At 41.3% G+C, this 18,767-nt stretch overlaps 1 protein-coding gene across 2 annotated transcripts in view; it reads left to right on the forward strand.

Annotated features, from left to right (window-relative positions):
* spon1b (spondin 1b) overlaps positions 1-18,767 on the forward strand; it is an 83,808-nt gene that overhangs the window by 61,463 nt on the left and 3,578 nt on the right. For both annotated transcript variants that reach the window (XR_013077288.1, XM_076733583.1), the window contains exons 7-12: positions 4,292-4,356; positions 6,642-6,843; positions 9,383-9,523; positions 10,069-10,144; positions 12,074-12,256; positions 18,478-18,648. Coding sequence is in view for 1 of the 2 variants with exons in the window: in XM_076733583.1 (XP_076589698.1) it covers positions 4,292-4,356; positions 6,642-6,843; positions 9,383-9,523; positions 10,069-10,144; positions 12,074-12,256; positions 18,478-18,648 (838 nt within the window). In the remaining variant the exon portion in view is untranslated. The remainder of the gene's footprint in view (positions 1-4,291; positions 4,357-6,641; positions 6,844-9,382; positions 9,524-10,068; positions 10,145-12,073; positions 12,257-18,477; positions 18,649-18,767) is intronic.

The raw sequence follows: 18,767 nt of genomic DNA on the forward strand, positions 1-18,767 counted from the left end.
ATATTTTTTAAATATTACAGTGCATGGGTAACACAAAATCCCCTTTGTGCTGGATATCTTAATCTTGGAAGCATGTGGTTTATGTTCAGATTATTATGTGTAATAAAGGGGGTGGCTCAAAGTGATGAACTCCTCAACTCCTACAGAACTTAAGCACTTTCAGTGAAAAAGCTCTGAAATCTGTCTGTGCACTACTTGACCAGCACCAAAAAGCAAGCAGCAAATTAGCAACTAGCATGTGAACATAGTGGAGCATGTAGCAGCTAAAGAATGAGAGATTACGGTTTGGTGTTGGTGGAGACCAAAACAGAGCCAAACAGAGATATAGTCAGCTTTTACCCCAAAGCATTCAATGGAGAGCTCTGCTGGTACACCCTGACGATGGGAACCAACCTCAGAGGAGGGCTGGAGTGGTGTATGACAGCTGACGGACACACAACATAAATGAAACAGGGAGGATCCTGGACAAGAGACTAAATTAACACACACACAAATCCAATGCCAAAAGCCGTCCTTGAGCAGAAACAGTCACATGTCATGGTGTGACCAGAATTCCATACTTCACTGAGCAAACTCGTCTGTGAGATGTGCTTGAATAGAAAACACTTGTAAATGGACCTTGAATTAAGGTTATTTTGTGAAACCATATGTGTTTTACAGTCAGATACTCAACATGGACCTTCAAGGCCACTGAGTTACTGTGCTGTAAGAGTCAGGAAACTGCTGGGCCACGCCTCACTCCATCATTATTTGCTTAAGAAAAGGATTTTCATCACAGCACATCTCATAAATTCTGTATGGGCAGTTGAATAAGCTGTAACGGGATTTTTTTCCATCATGGGAAAAGTATTTTATCAACCTCTGCCTTTTCCATTCAGCTTTTAATTTGCTAGGTTTTTATTAGCAGAAGCTTGTGGACTAAACCTCAGCTGCTGTTTATGTCATTTTTCATCTCTGCTTTTATATTTGTCCATCTTCTCTTCATCACTCTCCATCCCTCTTTCTCTCTCTTACACTGTCACCATTTCCCCATCCATCTGTCAGATGGACTAGATATAGATTTGATATTTGCTGTCATAGCTCTGATGCTGCTTGGACAGCAGTCATTCACAGCACTCTTGTCTTCAGGCCATCACCTCAGCACCAGGTACCTGTGTGTCGACCGGTGGTGTCACTTACTAATCTTTGTAATTTCTTTGTAAGATGTGTCCTGGGCATCAGCTCTTTTCCTCTTCGCTTTCACTGCTGTCACACCTGCTGCTGCCTGACAGAAAGTGAATGGCAGCACATCTCTCACAGTAGGACAGAGTCTCACCTTAGTGGAGTCCAGTCACTGTAGCAGGAGCTCAGACACTTTCTGTGGTAAATAAACAGGCATGTGTGTGGATCACTGCTGACCTGAAATGTATGGAGATACTTACTTGACTTTTGATCTGCTGAGTTTTCATTTCATGCCATCATCAGATCAAATTTCTCCATGGTAGCATTAGTATCAATCTTAAAGTGCTGCTTTGCTTAAGTACAGCCTTACAGAGCTAATATGGCTGTAGACTCCTACTAGACTCTCAGCTAACTTTGGATATTGGCTACATGCAGTTGAGGTGTTAAGAGGATAAAATGAAAGGAGGAGTAAAAATGATATAAGGAGATTATATTAATGAGAAAGGAGCAAGAAAGGAAATAAAAATGGACAGGCCTGAAGGCGGTGTGAAAGACAGGAAGGAGTTACATGGAAAGGGAAGGAGGGAACAATGGAACAAGTGAGGGAGGACGGGATTGAAGAAAGTGTTAGGGAGTGTGGAGTGGATGTATTTATTATGTAAAGTTATTTTACCTGGATGAGTGTCTGTGTGTCTCTTCTCAGCCCTGCTCTTTTGAACTCCCTCCTGTCTCACATTGTCTTTCTCTCCTTCCATTAAGTGCATTCTTGTTGTTTCCTCCCTCTCTCCCTCTCAGCTGTGTCTCTCTTGTTCCTTTTCTAATCCACCTCACTCCCACCATGCTCTCTTTCTCTCTTCATTTTTGCTTTTTATTACTGTCTAAAGTCCTCCTCTTCTTTTCCTGCCACCTTCATTCTTTTCAGCTATATCACTTTCCTGGTCCCACCCTCTCTCCTCCTCCTCCTTGTCTTACTTTTTATCCTCAAACTAGTCATTTCTCCTCCTCCTCTTCTACTCTTCCACAATTTTCTCCTCCTCTTTTCTGTCTTTACCTGACCAGCTTCTCTACCTCCACCCCACCCCACCCCCCTTTCTGTTCCACTCTTTTTCTTCTCCTTGAAATCATTCATGAAAATGTAATGTGCATTTAAACATGGGTAAATCACAGTCATTTTGTGCCATTACCGTAAACAAACAAAACCATTACAGGAAGATTTGCATTTCCTACCGGCCTCCGTGAAGCACTTTGTATTGCGTGATACTGGCTGAGGGCTGCCATTAGATGTGCAGGATTTAACAGGAATAGGATTTTTCTTCCCTTTGCCGAAAATGAACCAAAGCTTTGAATGTTTCTGATAATGGCACATGGTGGAGGGAGTCAAAGAATGATGGAGAAATTACCTTCAGCATGTTTATCTGTAAGTGAGAAAAATGTTACTGGCTTCCTTGCATTTGAGCTACTACAATGGGAAAAACATGGACTGCAGTGTGTATTGACCTTTGACTGGGTATGTCGTTTGTTCATCTCTGTACTGGTGTATGTGAAATTAGATAAATTTATGGAAACATTTTTTTTTTCTCACAACTTGTGACATTTTCAAATGTGACACATGTTCTAAAGTACAGCTTCCTTAATGCCAGTGTCCATATATTCATGCCTTTAGTTGCTTCCTGTCTAGTATGGACGAGGCTCAACACTGTTACTCCGCGTAGCGCTGTGGTGTCACTGTGCTTATGGTTATAAAAACATAGCGTGCTGAAAATCAAACAATCAAAGTGTTTTCAGCTGCTTGCACTCCAGCATACAAGCTTTTGGAAATGTTTGATAGATGTTTTATTTAGAATGTTTTTATTCCCATTTTACTGTGTAAACTTCCGCTGGGCTCCTTGGCCTTGCTCTCATTTTATCAGCCTTATCTGATTTTATGTTTTTCTCTTGGAAAGCACTTTGTAGCATTGTTAAGAAAAGTGCTATATAAATAAACCACAATTACTAATTTATTTACTTGTTCGTTAGCTTAGTATCACATCATTAACAAAGGTCAGAGAGCAACCTCTGACCTGAAAATCCAACTTAAAGGAACCAGTTCTGTGTTGCTGCCAGTGCAAACATAAAACCCTTGTCTTTCTGCCTGCCACTGAACCTATCTGGACAATCCCCCATTGCTCATTGGTTGTTCTACGTGTCCTGATTCCATGCCAGCTTGTGTTTCTGTCCCTCTGGCTGTCTGTATTCATATATGTACCTCTCAATGTGTGCCCACCTGTGTGTGTGTGTGTTTGTGTTTTTGGTTGTGTGTCTGTGAGAGGATGGAGTGAAGTCTGAAGCCCAGAAAGGCCGCAGAGGCTCCTCTGGAGAAAAGATGGACACTGACTTGTAAACTTGTTTTCATCCACGCACACATACACATGCAGACAACCACCCAACCACCCACCAACGCCCCAGGGAGGAGGGGAGGCTTTCAAGGCGACAGTGGAACCTTCAGTCAAGCAGAAAAAAGGACTTTTTTTTAGGGGGGGGTGCATATTCCAAACTGAAGTTGACATTTGTGTGTTTTTGTAAACGTGTGTGTGTGTGTGAGCAAGAAGCAAGAAGGACAAAAAGATGGAGAGGTGGAGGAAACACAAGACAGGCTTTTATGAAACCAGAAAGGGCACATGTGCACATTCCAATTCCATCCTAATCAGCTGCTCCACTACACTAACTCCATCATTTGTCTTCCTGCTTTTGGCCGAGTAATTACTGTACGTCCGATGCATTATGATAGATAATGTGTTGTGTAGTCCATAAAGTGGCTGTAATGCTACAGAGACACTAGAGAGACTGGTGGGAGTGCATAGTGAGGTTCCCCGCTAGAATAACAGACGGCTGTCATAAAACAGCACAGAGCCATTTTGTCCTGATAAGACACACTTTGTCCAGACTCTTAAGCCTTTGAAAAGTGGAATACACTTTGCTGTCCTTGGATGAGAGTACTCGCCCTCAGTCATGTCAATTTGTCAATTTTGGCCTTTTCTCTGTCAATGTTTCTTTTTTCTCCCTTTATCGTCATCCATTTAGTGACAAATTGCTTCCTGTATCTCTCTCCCTCTCTCTCTTTTTCTGTCCCTGTCTCTCTCTCTTTCCGCAGGGAGATGAAGTGCTGACTGTCATTAAAACTAAGGCTCAGTGGCCGGCATGGCAGCCGCTCAACCTGTAAGTATCACTCAATGCCAGTTTCACTAAAGAGAAATGGCACTTCTGGGAGAGATATGATTGAAAAGAAATTGTGACAGAACAGCAGGAAATTGTGACACAGCAACGTAAACGCTGAACAGTAATTAAGACGTATTTGTATGTCCTTGGTGTTGTGCATTATTTGGTCACAGTTGTGATTAGCAAAAACGAGAACTGTGACTTCTTACTTTTTCTTCAAGTAGCTTGATTTTTTGGAAATGTCGTTACTGTGATTTGATTGGTGCAATGTGTGTGGACCAGGCATTAAACAGCTATTAATGTTATCATCACATCACTTCCAGTAGGCAAGCTACTGAGGGCTAACAGTTAGCTTAGTTCCATCTGGAATTGCAGCACTTCCTGCAGTGCTCTGTGATTCAGCAGGTGTTAAAATAACATGAAAGATAACATCCAGTGGGATTCAATAGTAACGTCTGTTACTATCCTCCCATATTTGATGGGAACGAATAAATGAATTAATGAATTAATTAATTGAAAAATAAATCTTCTATTGATGTTCGTAGACAATACAGGACTCTGATGTGCTTCAGTCGTTAGTGCGGCGGGAAGCCTGTCACTGTGCCATGAGAAACCTCCACCCAGAGCATGAAACATAGACACCATCTCCGCAAATACTGTATGCACAAACACATGCACCTGCAGGATCAGTCGTGTATATTAACTCACACAGAATGTGAGGAGTATTTACATTTCTGTTCAACTTTAAATCCTTTGTCTCTGACCAATGGAGCTATTAAATTTTTCATCAAAGTTGACCATGAACATGTCGTCCACACTGGAGCTCTTGATGGATGACTTGATCATTTATTCATCATGTTTTCTGGATGAAAACTCTACCTACAATATTCTGTCGGTAGAGAAAATTGTACAAGCCTGTTTTTCTAAAGTGTTTTGGTCTGATGGTCAAGCTAAAAACAGGGCTGATATTTTCTGTTCATGAAAACAAAACAATACACAATGGCATTTTTCTGTACAGAAGCTGCGTGAGTGCTCCGTCAAACCAAGATTATTCTGTGTTTTTTTCTGCAGCAAAAAAAAAAAAAAAAGAAATCTTTTTTGACTCGAAGTAAATAAAGATATACAAAAATGTTGTTCAGTGATCCATAAATTACATTACATAACAAATACATTTACAACATTTAGGAGCTGCTGGATGATGAACACAAAGACGCAGATTTAATTTTTTGTCCCAGAATTCTTTGATAATGTGAACTCTCCAAACATCACAACGACCTAATCTTCATTATGTGCAGTCTCACATTCTTAATTAGCAGGAAAAATACAATACTTAAAAGCTGGAACATTTGTGACACACTTACTGAACTATGAATTATCATTGAAATTCAGATACTCTCGCATTATAATTTGTGAATTTTAGAAAAACATATCCCTAATTGTTTTACGATTCCCTCCTTTATCCAGCTCTTAAAAGCCAATCCGACTTGTTTGAACAGTCACACACATCACAATAGTCACACATCCTGTGCACTCTTTGGAATTAGTTCAAGAGCAATTAGAAACTTATCACAATTCCAGCCCTCAGCCCTGCATGACTACACACACACACACAAACACACACGCACACAATAATAATGTACTGTATCTTTCACCAAACATCTGTTTAATTACCCCTCCTAGCGTTCTCTGTAATTTGCGATATATTATGCCACTATTATTTTCACTAATGAGACCATTCACACACATGCATGCGCACCCACACAGTCACACACTCGCTGTGAGTATGAAATATTAGCTCATTTTGTTCAATTTCGCATGCAAAGTGTCAAGTTGAAATAGTTGTGCTTGCGCTTCTGTCTTCCTTAAGACATCATTATTAAGGTGCAAGGGCTGTTTTTGTAGGGAAATTGAGAGAAAGGAAGATGGAAGTTGGAATTACCCTCTTAAAGTTTTTCTTTTATCATTCAGTCGGTTTTATTCATTCAGAGAGAATATGTTATTATGAGCTATTTTCATCCACTAATTGGATATTTTGGAGCTTTAATTATCTAGCAATGGGGTATGGCTCAAGTCAGAGGTCATGACATCAGAACTGGCAAGTAACACAACATTTCAGTGGCAGAATGCTGAGATGCAGGAATATGTTTCTCCTGAGACGATTAAGTTCAAACACACTTCCGGCTGTCTTGTTAAAATAATGTATAACATGGAATTTATTATCTTCCTATCTTCTTTGTTTCTGTTTGTTTCCTGCTCTCGCTTTGCATTGCCCACCCTGTGACCAGTCGAGCAGCTCCATCAGCAGAGTTTTCTGTGGACCGGACCCGTCACCTGATGTCCTTCCTCACCATGATGGGGCCCAGCCCAGACTGGAACGTGGGACTGTCAGGAGAGGACCTCTGTACCAAGGACTGCGGCTGGGTCCAGAGGCTGGTGACAGACCTCATTCCCTGGGATGCAGGCACTGACAGTGGGGTCACATATGAGGTAATCTATCCTAATTTTTTTGATTTGGCCAACCTCTAAACTGGCCACTGAGGGTGTGTTACATCACTGAACACAGTATCATACTGTGTGGTGGACACATGTTCACTGTGCCTTATTTAAATGTGTACTGATGAGGTCATTGTTAGAGATAACGCTGTGCTCTAGCTTGCATATTATTATGTTTACTGCTCGCTGGTTAATGGCAGCGAGCAACATTTATTTCAGACCTTCACATCACAGCACACTTGACTTCCACCTGTCTCTTCCTGTGACAGACTTCTTTAGTTTTCTACATCCTCAGAATGAAAGGAGCTCATCCATATTCACCCGGTGTTTGGAGACTACAGCAATTTATTTATAGTTTACAACTTCATGAATAAGCAAGGAGCTTATCCCTGCAGAGGGGAGGTGGTAAATACCTTTCAAAAACTTCACTAATATAAAGCCACACTTCTTTCAGTTCAGCTTCTGGTACTTTTTAAGTTTGGAAGCATTCGTCTTCAGTCTGGGCCCATTTTTAGCCTTTCATCAGCCCTCTGACCCTCACTGATCCTCTCTTTATTTGTCTTTTGTCCAGTAAGTGTACGTATGTGTATTCTAAGTTCTAAATTGTTCTGACTGTAATAACAATAATTAATTAATAAGACAGTTAGAATTTTTACTGCAATTGCACTGAAAGAAGTTAACATAAATTAGACAAGAATATTTCTTTTCCCCCTCAACTGAAGTGAATGGAGGATTTGTGAGGTATTGTTTCACATGTACTGTGCTAAATGCATGTGAATCAGTCTGTGTTTAGAATATAACACAAATATGTAACTCTGCACTGCTCAGACATGTCTGTTTCCTTGATCCTGGAGGGTCTTTGAAACTACAGTTTCCAAACTACCATATTATTTATCATATTTTTTAGTATACCATCAGGTAATGCAAGCATCCTACTGTACAGCAGACATTAAATCACTGCCCCCTATAGGCAGAGGAAGGGAGAACATGTCTTCCAGACCTTTGCACTGCATGAAAAGCAAAGACTTTGTAGTTTCTTTCTGTTTGCTGACATTACAAATAGAGTTGCAGTTTGTCTTCAGCAAGTGATGGATGTCTTCTGTTTGGTCTCATTCCTCACAAAATTTTTTGAACCAAAAGTCAAAGGAGAAACTTTTAGTCAACTTCAAGCTACAAAGGGAATCATGAACATTGTTGTTCCAGCACTGTAGATGAGGATGTAACTTCAAATCTCCTCTAACACTTCCTTTGTAGATGCCTTCCCTTTGTCTCATTCAGTACGCCTGCATATATTAAATCAAAAGTTGGTCTGAAACTTGAAACAACAACGTTGAGTTAACCTGTAAGAACAAAGAGAATGGTTCATGTTTGTCATGTGTTTTTATCTTTTCTCTCTGTAGAGATTTTTTTTTTTTTAAGCTCACACATGCTACTGCACACACCTGGAAACAATTCCACGAATCTCTCATTAAAGGGCTGTTAAAATAGATATAAATGATGCATAGTGAGATCAAACAGAAAAGAGACCCAGGACCAGATGGCTCATGGGAGAAGCAGCAATTGTTGGTGGCTCTGTCAGGTCCCTGACTCCTACCTACCTCACCATTTGTGGTCATAATGGAGTATGAAATCAATGCAGCTTGTGTAATGTTATTACTTTTATTAATTCTAGTTTGCATACGTAAATTACTGCTGCTCGACTGTTCCTTCCCCCCAGAGAAATCATGTTTTCTCTTTTTAAAAGCTGGTTTCACAGACGCGCAGACACATTGTGCTGCTGTCGGATTAGTATTCCAGTCCCCCAAATAATTCCCAAGCCCTAAATTTTGGCTGTTTAACTTTGATTACTCTAGCCACTGCTCAGTGGAAGACTGTCTTCCCTCAGGCGTATTTGATACTCAATATACAAGAGCAGATGTTTTCCTCTAGGACACTACCCAGTCCAACCCCAAGTGCATAATTTGTACAATGCTAATGTGGGAGGGTGGGAATAGTTCCCCTTCATATGATGACCTGATCTTCACCTGTAGCATCTTAATTGCACACGTCCATTTTCCCCTGATCGTTAAACAGCCGTCACCTTTAGATCCACATCGACCGAGGGAGATGACGGTGAAAACTGAAAAGCCCTTGTAGTGCTAAAATCTTCCTGTTATGATGTTCAGTGCAGCAGGTGTGGATTCTGCTCTGTAGATGTTACTTTGCACACAAATATTATTTTTTCCAGCACGTTTACTGAAGGCTCAAAGAGTTCCAGAGGCATCAGCTCTTATATGTTACTTGGGCCAAAGCAAGTCACTGTAAACACAGCACTGACATTTCACCTCACAGTATAGAGCTGTTATGACAACTGTGTTAGCAATGTATACTCATGTGTGTCCCCACTTAACAAATGCCGGCCCAGTATTTGCTGCATTTTTTAGCTTTGCTTTGATCGCCAACAACTTCCATGAGAACCATCTCTAGCAGCTTTAACATTTGTTTGCTATACTTTTTATGTAATTTGCTCAATCTTTTTCCCTCCCTGTTTCAGTCACCAAACAAGCCCTGCATTCCTCAGGAGAAGATCCGACCCTTGACCAGTCTGGACCACCCCCAGAGCCCGTTCTACGACCCCGAGGGAGGTGCAATTACACCTGTAGCCAAGGTGGTGGTGGAACGCATCGCTAGAAAGGTACAATGTAGTATGTAAGACTGTGTGTTTAGATGCACTTGTGTGAAATAAAAGTTTAGAAATTACTCAAATTCTTTAAAATGTGGGAGAAATATCTGATAATACAAAAGGGCACACAATATTGTTTTTGTAAAAAGACCCCATTTTTGATACAAATGTTTGGCTGAACTTGGGCTTAACAATTCATCTTTACTCATTTTTATATTTGAAAAGGAACCCTTGCAGGACCTCAACAGCAAGCAACTGCAGTACTATCTCTGACTGTTTTGATGTTGGAGGAAACTTCGCGATTATGTTTTTAAACTGTGTAAGCTGTGTAGGCAAATTAAATTGTACTGTAATATTGGTTTACAGTAGATATTTTCCTCAACTTGTTCAGCCCTCACCATGTTAACACAACACACAGAGCCAGTGGCCAAACTACTGTTTTTAAGGTCAAAAACGAAGTTTCATGGACAAACGTTGCTTTGTCTTGTAAGAAACTTTGGATATGTTTTTGTGTGTGTGTGTTAGTATGTGACCCCATTTTTTTCTCGTGTGTGCAGGGAGAGCAGTGTAATGTGGTCCCAGACACCATAGATGACATTGTAGCTGATATTGGACAAGAGGAGAAGGAGGAAGGTACAGTAAATGCATGCACACACACACACACACACACACACACACACACACACACACACACGCACGGCCTTTCCTAATTACAGTTCTTCAGGGAAAGACCCTAAACAAGACACAGTGGATTAACTGAAAGGGCTTGATGGAGTGTTCAGCTGATTATTCAGACCCTGTCATTACATGATGTTGCATTCCTGTATGTTCTTTGGACTTTACTGTTTCCTCAATTCATTGTGTGTTTGCAAAACATTCACTTTACAGGATGAATATGCAAGATATAGCCAGAATTTTTGTTTAAAACATGTCAAGTTAACTCGTCAAACAAGACACTTCATTCTATCTTGACAGAAGCTAAATAAAACTCACCGAAATCATCTGTTCTTTACGCTGTTGCGACAGTCACCAACTCTGGTTTGGTTCTTTGAGTTAGACGTTTAACCATTCCAGCTCTAGACTCCCCCTATTTGTTTGGAGTGACCTTCAAGAGGTGGATAATTGTTGCACATTATACCTTTAACTATAGACTCACAGACTGAGCATACCATGGGGATTCAGTGTCTTATGATGCTCAAGGACACACACATAGCTCTTCACTGATACAACTGGTGCAGGAGCTTTGTCTGCACCCTGCTGTGAGAAGGTGGATGCCCCGCTGCTGCAGAGCACCACAACGTCTGGAGCACGTGCTGTCCTTATCAAACACGTGCTGCATCATGGATCATGTCACTTTGGACAATGCTGTTTCAACAGTATTGGACATGAACTCAAAAAAAGTTTCTTTTCCTGTCTAGTTCTCTGTTTCTGTCTCACTAAAAATTACATTACAGTTACAGCTTCATATTTTACTTTATCTTCAAGGTCAGGGAAAGAAAGTAAAACTGCAGAACTGGTAAAAAAAACGCTTTTCATTTGGGAAGTGCGATCAGTGTTGTGACCTTGTAGTTATGAGATGAGTTGTTCTTTAGCTCCTTGTTAACAGGCTAAACAGGACAGACCAGTGCATGATGGTGTTTGTGTTGCGCATGGGTGCTTTGTGCTTATTTTTACTGTAAGTGGCCTTGAGCAGGGTGCAGGATTTTGCCCACACAGCAGAATTCTTAACTAGGATCTCCCACCGCCTAATAAATGTCCTCCTCAGTCAGTCATAGACCATTTACTTCCTTCCCTCCTCTTTTATCCTCCTTTCTTAGTCTACCTGCTCTCTCATTCTTCCTCGTTTCCCCTCTTCACTTTGTGAGATGACACTACGGAGGCGAGTATCCATTCCGGCTGGTCCCATTGGTCCACCCAGAGCTTCACCACTTTCAGTTACACATCAACCCAACTGTCCTCTTACCTTCCTCTCAGTGTCTCCTGCTCCTTTCTTCCTTCATTCGCCTCTGTCATTACACCTTATCCCAGAGAATTGGACCCACTCAGGTTTGTCCCCGAGGCCCGACGACATATTCTCTCTCGCCTCTCCTCTCATTTTCTCTGCCTCTCTGAACCCCCGAGAGAGCATTACTAATTGAAGCAAGTGGCCCTGCTACTTCTTGTAGCTCTGCTACTGCTGATAATTGGACAAGACATTCACAAATCACACTCTTCTCTTTCTTTCCCAACTCCATCCCTTCTCTCCGTCCTCTTGGCCTCAGATGTCACTCTGTGGTTCAGTGCCTTCAGTAATCACCTTTGGATACTATGTTAAAAAATCATTGTCAGCTCAGAACCCCATCCCCCATCCATCCTCTCTACTGAGACAAATCAGTTCAGCTGCTGTAGGGGAATAAAAACAAAAAAGGATTTTCTTTAAAAGCAAATGTAATTGCTAACCAATAACCGCGTGATTCCAGTCAATCACTGAATGAGCAAAAGATTTTAAGGAAAATAGCAAAGTGGCTCTCTTTATCAATATGTGCTCCATTCATTTAACATCCCTGTGTGCTTCTCTCTCAGACGACACACCGGAGACGTGTATCTACTCAGGCTGGTCTCCTTGGTCGGCGTGTAGCAGCGCTACATGTGAAAAAGGCCGCAGGATGAGGCAGAGGATGCTAAAGGCCCAGCTGGACCTCAGTGTGCCGTGTCCACATACTCAAGATTTCCAGCCCTGCATGGGACCAGGATGCAGTATGGAGGGTAAACATACACACACACACACACACACACACACACACACACACACTAGAAGTTACTCACCTGTTCTGACTGAGAAAATACAGGCAGGTTTGTCCTTGAGCAAGGCACTTCATTGCTGCCACAGACGTGGTCAGCTGTGCTTGTACTTGTAGAGGCTCATTTATAGAATCACATAAATTTAATTAATGGAGAACTTGGAAGAGAACAAGCTTCAGCAGGCAATTTTCTTTAAATAAATAACATTTATTTGGTCGTTTGGATGCACTTCCAGTAACACATCCGAAGTAGGAGAGCACATCATTTTTTATTTCCCTCATTACAATGAATCTAACTGCTCTTCAGTTCCCACTGAACAGGGCCAAAAAGGAAGCCTTTTCTCACTCTCACATTAACACAGCATGACATTTGTTAAAAGTAGATTTTAACTATTAGTCCAGCAGCTGCCAAAGTGGCTGCTAGCTGCTGTCAACAACAGCAGAAATACTGCAAAACATGTTGAAAACATAAATATGCTTTTTGACAAACACGTCTGCGGCTTTTCAGCCATGCTAATGGTGATGCTCTTTGGATGGCCACCTCAGTCTGTCCACCATTTTGTGCCTTTTGGATGAATTGCAATAACAGTGGTGTTTGCATTATATATTTTATGTTTAGTGCTAGCAATTGTTTACGTGCTACTCCATGCTGTGAGCATGTTAGCATGTTCTGACATTAGCATTTAGGTCAAAGCACCACTGTGTAAAGCCTCTCAGAGCTGATGGCATGGCTGACTTTATTTTGTCTTTCACAGGAGAGTAGCAAAATACACACTTATGTCCATCTTGTCCAGATTTTTTTCAGTCTATTAAAAGACATGCATGTTGGCTGCCACCTGTTTAGGCCCTTTATTGAGGCACTGATGACCCTCCTCAGGAGGAAAAAGACCCATAGCTGCATGCAATGTGTGAAAGCCCTCTTGGTGGTCTACTGGCTGGCACATGGATTGTCTTACACCATGCCAGGGATGACTGTTTTTGACAATGGACATTGGGTGTGTGATGCAATCCTGTCTCTCCTGGAAATACTGCCCCACAGCCTCTTAGCCTTCAGCCACAAGATTACCGGAACAGGAAACTCTGCAACTCAAGCCTCAGACAGCACTTACAAATTTCTGGATATATTTGTAGGTTACACTGGTTCAGTCCACAACACCAGGGTGCTAAGAAATAATCCAGTGTTTGTCACAGGCTGTTACCCTCCAGCTGGTTACTTCATCGTTGTTGATAGGGGATACCCATGTCTGACTGCACCAGTCAGCCTCATTACCCCACACCCGTAACCAGTGAGGGGAAGATTGGAGGTACGCTTCAACAGTCACCATGCCAGAGCCCATTCCATTATAGAGAGGGCCAAGGGATCTTCTTCAAAGCCATGGAAGTGGATCACACCTTTGCTCCTATCATCATTGTAGTGGGTGTAGTGGGTCCAGCTGAGGAAGAGGATCACATACCACCACCACCTGCGTGACGAGATGAATGTGAACATGAACAACAGTGTCAGCCCCAAATCAGCATTCCTCCTCTCTGAAAAATCATGATTATTTCATTCTGTGATCTGACTAAATGGCTTTCCTGATACATTTACATTTCAGTCAATAATCCGAGAAATCTTCTACATTTTTATTTGCACATTAATAATTTAATAATGTGACTCTTCTTTCACACAGTTTGTCATATTTATTACAGAAGATCAGCTAAACAGCTAAAATCATTAACTTTCAGTGAAACCAGTGGTGAAGGGGCTTCCAACTTGTCAATTTAGAATGTCTAAATGAACACGGTGGCTTTGGCCTCCAGCCCTCCTTTCAGTGGGTGGCTGGGAGCATGTACTGGGTGTGGACGTCTCCTCACTGTCTGTGCCAGAAAGGACATTTGTGAGGGCTCTTCAGAAGCAGTCTTGCCACAGTTTGGCACCGAGCATGAGGAACCAAGAGTTGGAGGCTGAAAAAAATGCCTTAACAACGCTTGCCCTTATTAGTGCAATCTGCATCTGTGACTGAAAGTAAGATGAATTAATGAAATTCTGGCAATAAATAAAAAAGGCTGGCAATACAACAACACGCAACATAAATAACTCATGCAAGCTTAGGTTATGCTTCAACTTTAACTTCATTTTGATCATTTTGCAAAAATAGCAGTGTCATGTTAATAGTTTGCCGATGGGTTGAAGATGGAAAATGCTTAATAAGCAAAAATAAGTGACATGACGGCCCGTGTCCCTTGTCACTCTCACACCGATTTTTAAATAACCAGTTTAATCACTGTTCTTTTTGTTGAGCTGACAGCATGAGGCTTTTTAACTTCTATATGTCATGTCTTGTGTTATGAATGCAAACAGTATTCAAAGCTCAGCAACAGAAAACACCTTCCATTACTTCTGGAAAAGAAAGAGCAAACCTCTCAAAACAGGACGGCATCAGATCTTTTTTCTCTTTTCTTATTTATCAGCACATGAAAAACTGATCAACCACCTATCCCCATTGCCTTGTTCTTAATAGTGTACAAGATATACACATCCAACTTTATATTATATGTGCATACACACCAGTTTAACAAGCACTTTGTATAGAGTACTCAGCTGAACTTGTTGAACTCCTTAGATCATATGTTATGTGATTTTAGTGTTAAGTAAATTCCTTTGGTCTTCAAAAAAAGGGAAGATTTTATTGCATATACATAAACACACTGATTATCTTGTCGTCTGCAGCCTTCATCGCACAAATAGACATCAAAAAAACAAAGGCTTCCTTTGCTGTAACTTTTTCAGAGTTGGGGTGTTCATTTCCTATCAACAAGATCAATGAACCCTCAGAATAATGAGTAGACTAAAGCTTAGGTGTTTATCTCATCATGACAAGAACAGAGTCAGTGACTGTGACCGTTCATTCTGCCTTAAACTGATGAAATCTGTAGTGAAAACACAAAGCCGCTGCCTGATTTGCATTTCTAATAATTCTTATTGGAATTAATTTATCCTGAAATGTAATTGTGCAGCCATTACATGACAACTGGGGGGTTACTGTGGTGAAGGATTATACCGTGTTTGAAGAAACAGGTGGCTGTTTTGTGATCGAAGGAGACTGTGAAAGCAGATGCTGCTTGTAAAAGACAGTGAAGCTCACACATACGTATCTGTAGTTGTTATGGCTGCATCAAGAGGATATGTCACTAAATACAGTAAATCCCTAATCACATAGTGTAAACATCGGTGATTGGATAACCTAATTATTTCAGCGAAACGCAACAGATTATGTGGATTAGTTGTTAATGCTGAGCGGCCTCCTGTATCCAGGATGCTTAAACCAGGATTTGATCGTGTTTGTCTTTGACTAACAGAAGTCAACGCACCATGCTTTCACTGTTGTGTTAAAGATAATAGGAACAACAGGAGGATTGTGTATGTTCAGGAACCTCATTAAGCTGCAGAAACAAAGTGAAGATGCAAAGACACAAGCGTATTTAACAAAGCGGAGATTCACGGTTCATGGTAATCCCAGCATCAGAGATGATGACAGATGTGTTTTAAGCAAATTAATGTCAACTTTTCTCAGTTTCTCTCTGTTGTTGTCAAAGGAGAAACTTTTCCCTCGGATTTTCAGCAGAGTTGACAGTTTGATGCTCTTTTACTGCAAGTAACAACCCCCCCGATCTCGCAACAAACACAGGCAGCAAACCCTGGGAGTTTGCTGTTGTCCAATTTCCAGTGAAGTTGTCAGTTTGGAACAAATGCTGAGAGGCAGCACAGTCAGCGTCTGTCTTCTCCCTCCTCACTCTTCTTCCCTCTCTCCCAGCATGTCTTCCAGCCATCAGAGGAGTGAAGCTGAGGCTGTTCAAGGCTGAAAGGAGCTTCTGCCGCACACACAAACACACACTCCCACCTCTCACTGCTCCTCTTATCGATTATCAGACAGCAACACGGATAGCTTTTTGTTACTGAGCACCTCTCCTTTGTTTTCATTTAGCGCTCCGTTAGCGTGCGGTGGGAGATTGATAATTGCGGGGTCCACGGTGGGGCAGAACAGGGGCCGCGATGATTAATATTCCTGGGGAACACTTTGGCTCTCCGGAGGCCTCATCCAAGCTGGAGATACCTGCATCTTTTATTAATGATTCACTTAGTTCTGCTTTATTAGGCCACATACAGTAAGCAATGCTCTTTGTTGGAAGGCAGAGAGCAAAGAAAGTCAAGTGTGAGTCAAAGAAAAAAGTTGCTCAAAATTCATCTATTATTTCTAAATAAAACCCTGTTCACCTGTTTGTGCATCATCGCCTCTTCTTGGTAGACTCCCTTCTTCTCACTTTACATGTACAATCTGCATCAGGACTTCATTGTCAGAAAAGGTGTTTGAAGGAGACGGCAGTAAACGGCAGACTCGTGCAGTGACTCTGTAAGTGAGGAATAGGGAGATGTTGAAGTGCCATGCTGGCTAATAGTGATAAAATGGAGCCTTGTTAAGCCCGAGAAGCTGCAGTTCACTTTTCAGCTGATACAAGCTGGGGTCATACATACTGGCTGTCACTCCCTCAGGCCCATGCTGTAAATAGGACTGTCCCTCAGGCAATTTGCCTTATTAAAAGAGAGTTGAAGGAGTTCCTGAAGAAGAGCTTTTTTAAAATGACACCTTCAACTTTGAGATGGCTTAACAGGCTGAAATCCATGTAGCTGTTCGAGAGAATGCTAATGGTGTGTAGGGAGAGTGTCTTGTAACTGGCGGACCTGGGTTCAAGTATTCCTGTCAGGTATCCTGCTTGTTGACGGGGGTTTCAACATGTCAGTGAAACTAAAATAACTCAGTGGGGAGAGCATCACACAAAAGAGACGTTAGTAATAATCTGTATTCCTATTTTCATTTCCATATAAGCAATATATGTATTTTTCTGTCTATATATTAAGGACCACCAACCTCATTATCATGCAGGAGAAATACATAAATAAAGTAATGAAGAATTGTGGAAATACAACAATAGATAATTGAAGAAATGTAAGAAGTAGAATTGTCAAAATTCTAAAATAAATACATGCAGATGTACATAAGTGTAGAAATAAATTCAAGACATTCACTTATTTATGTTCCAGCTGATAATGAACATTTTTATTTACATTTATTTATGAATAAGTCATTTTGCACTCTCCATACCATTGCACCTTTGAACTCTGTGAGAGGCTATAGCTGAGGGGGTGGCACAGACTGGCCTGTAGTCATTGAGCAGGTGGCATCTCTCTCTGTGCCTGAAAAAAATGGAAGTGTGCCACAAAAATGTAATGTAATGAAACCAGAATTGTGTTCTTTCAACAATTTGCTTGTCATTAAAGGAAAACCCCATATATGCAGTACTGTGATCCAGGATGGTCGACGCTGCTGTGGACTTCAGTAATGAGTGAACCCACATTAAATATTAAGTACAACATTAACATATAACCAAATAATCAAAACCTCTCCCTTAAATATTTTAACATAGAAATATCATTAAAACACTACAGCGGAGTGTTCGAGAAAATGATTACGAAGCACAACTTTAAACATTCAGAATGATTAAAAACACCAGAAAAAATTGAAAAGCTGCTAAACAAATTAAAATGTGACTCACCAGTTTGTCTTGACGTGATAGAGACAGAGGACAAAAAGCACAAACACTCTCCAAAGATTCATCGGTGTTAAATTTTCTGAATTCATTACTGTTGTGCAGGCAGGATGGGAAGCTTTGACTGGCAGGATAAGGTCCGCAGACTGCCAGCTGACGATCACTGTGTGCTTTAGCTGGGATCGCTCTTCATAAAAAATAACATTTCAGGCAAATCCCAAATCTCTGTCGGCTCCAAGGTGCTGTTCTGTAGCACAGGCTGACTTTAAACATCTCTGATCTCTCGCCTCTTTGTATGTTTGCTTTCTGAAACAAGGCAAGTTCACTGAAAGCAAACTGGTGATAACACCTGTCTTTAATTACATCTATTGTGTTCATCACATTATGTGGAGGCCTGGCGAGTTGTTTTATGTCACCAGTACTTTATGTACTGGTTGCACTGAGGAACGGTAACAAGCCAATGCACTTACAGTATAGATGCAAAAGGTCTCCTAATAATAACCTAGCAAAGAGAAATGAAAAAAGTGAAACATCAAGATGTTCTAATAGTATCTGGAGCATAATAGATCTTGTTCTTGTTTCTTTTTTTCTGGTGGACAGAGCCATCGACATGCATGATGTCAGAGTGGATCAGCTGGTCGGCCTGCAGTGTGTCCTGTGGGATGGGGATGAGGTCCAGAGAGAGATACGTCAAACAGTACCCTGAGGACGGCTCACTCTGCCAGCTCCACACTGAGGAGACAGAGAAGTGTGTCGTCAACGATGAATGCTGTGAGTCAGGTTTTTATGTGTTGCTGTATCCCAGCAAGTGTGTGTGTGTGTGTGTGTGTGTGTGTGTGTGTGTGTGTGTGTGTGTGTGTGTGTGCCTTTTGTTACAAATTTTGCTAAAA

The sequence above is a fragment of the Chaetodon auriga genome, chromosome 6, assembly GCF_051107435.1.
Source record: "Chaetodon auriga isolate fChaAug3 chromosome 6, fChaAug3.hap1, whole genome shotgun sequence".
NCBI classification, from domain to species: Eukaryota; Metazoa; Chordata; class Actinopteri; order Chaetodontiformes; family Chaetodontidae; genus Chaetodon; species Chaetodon auriga.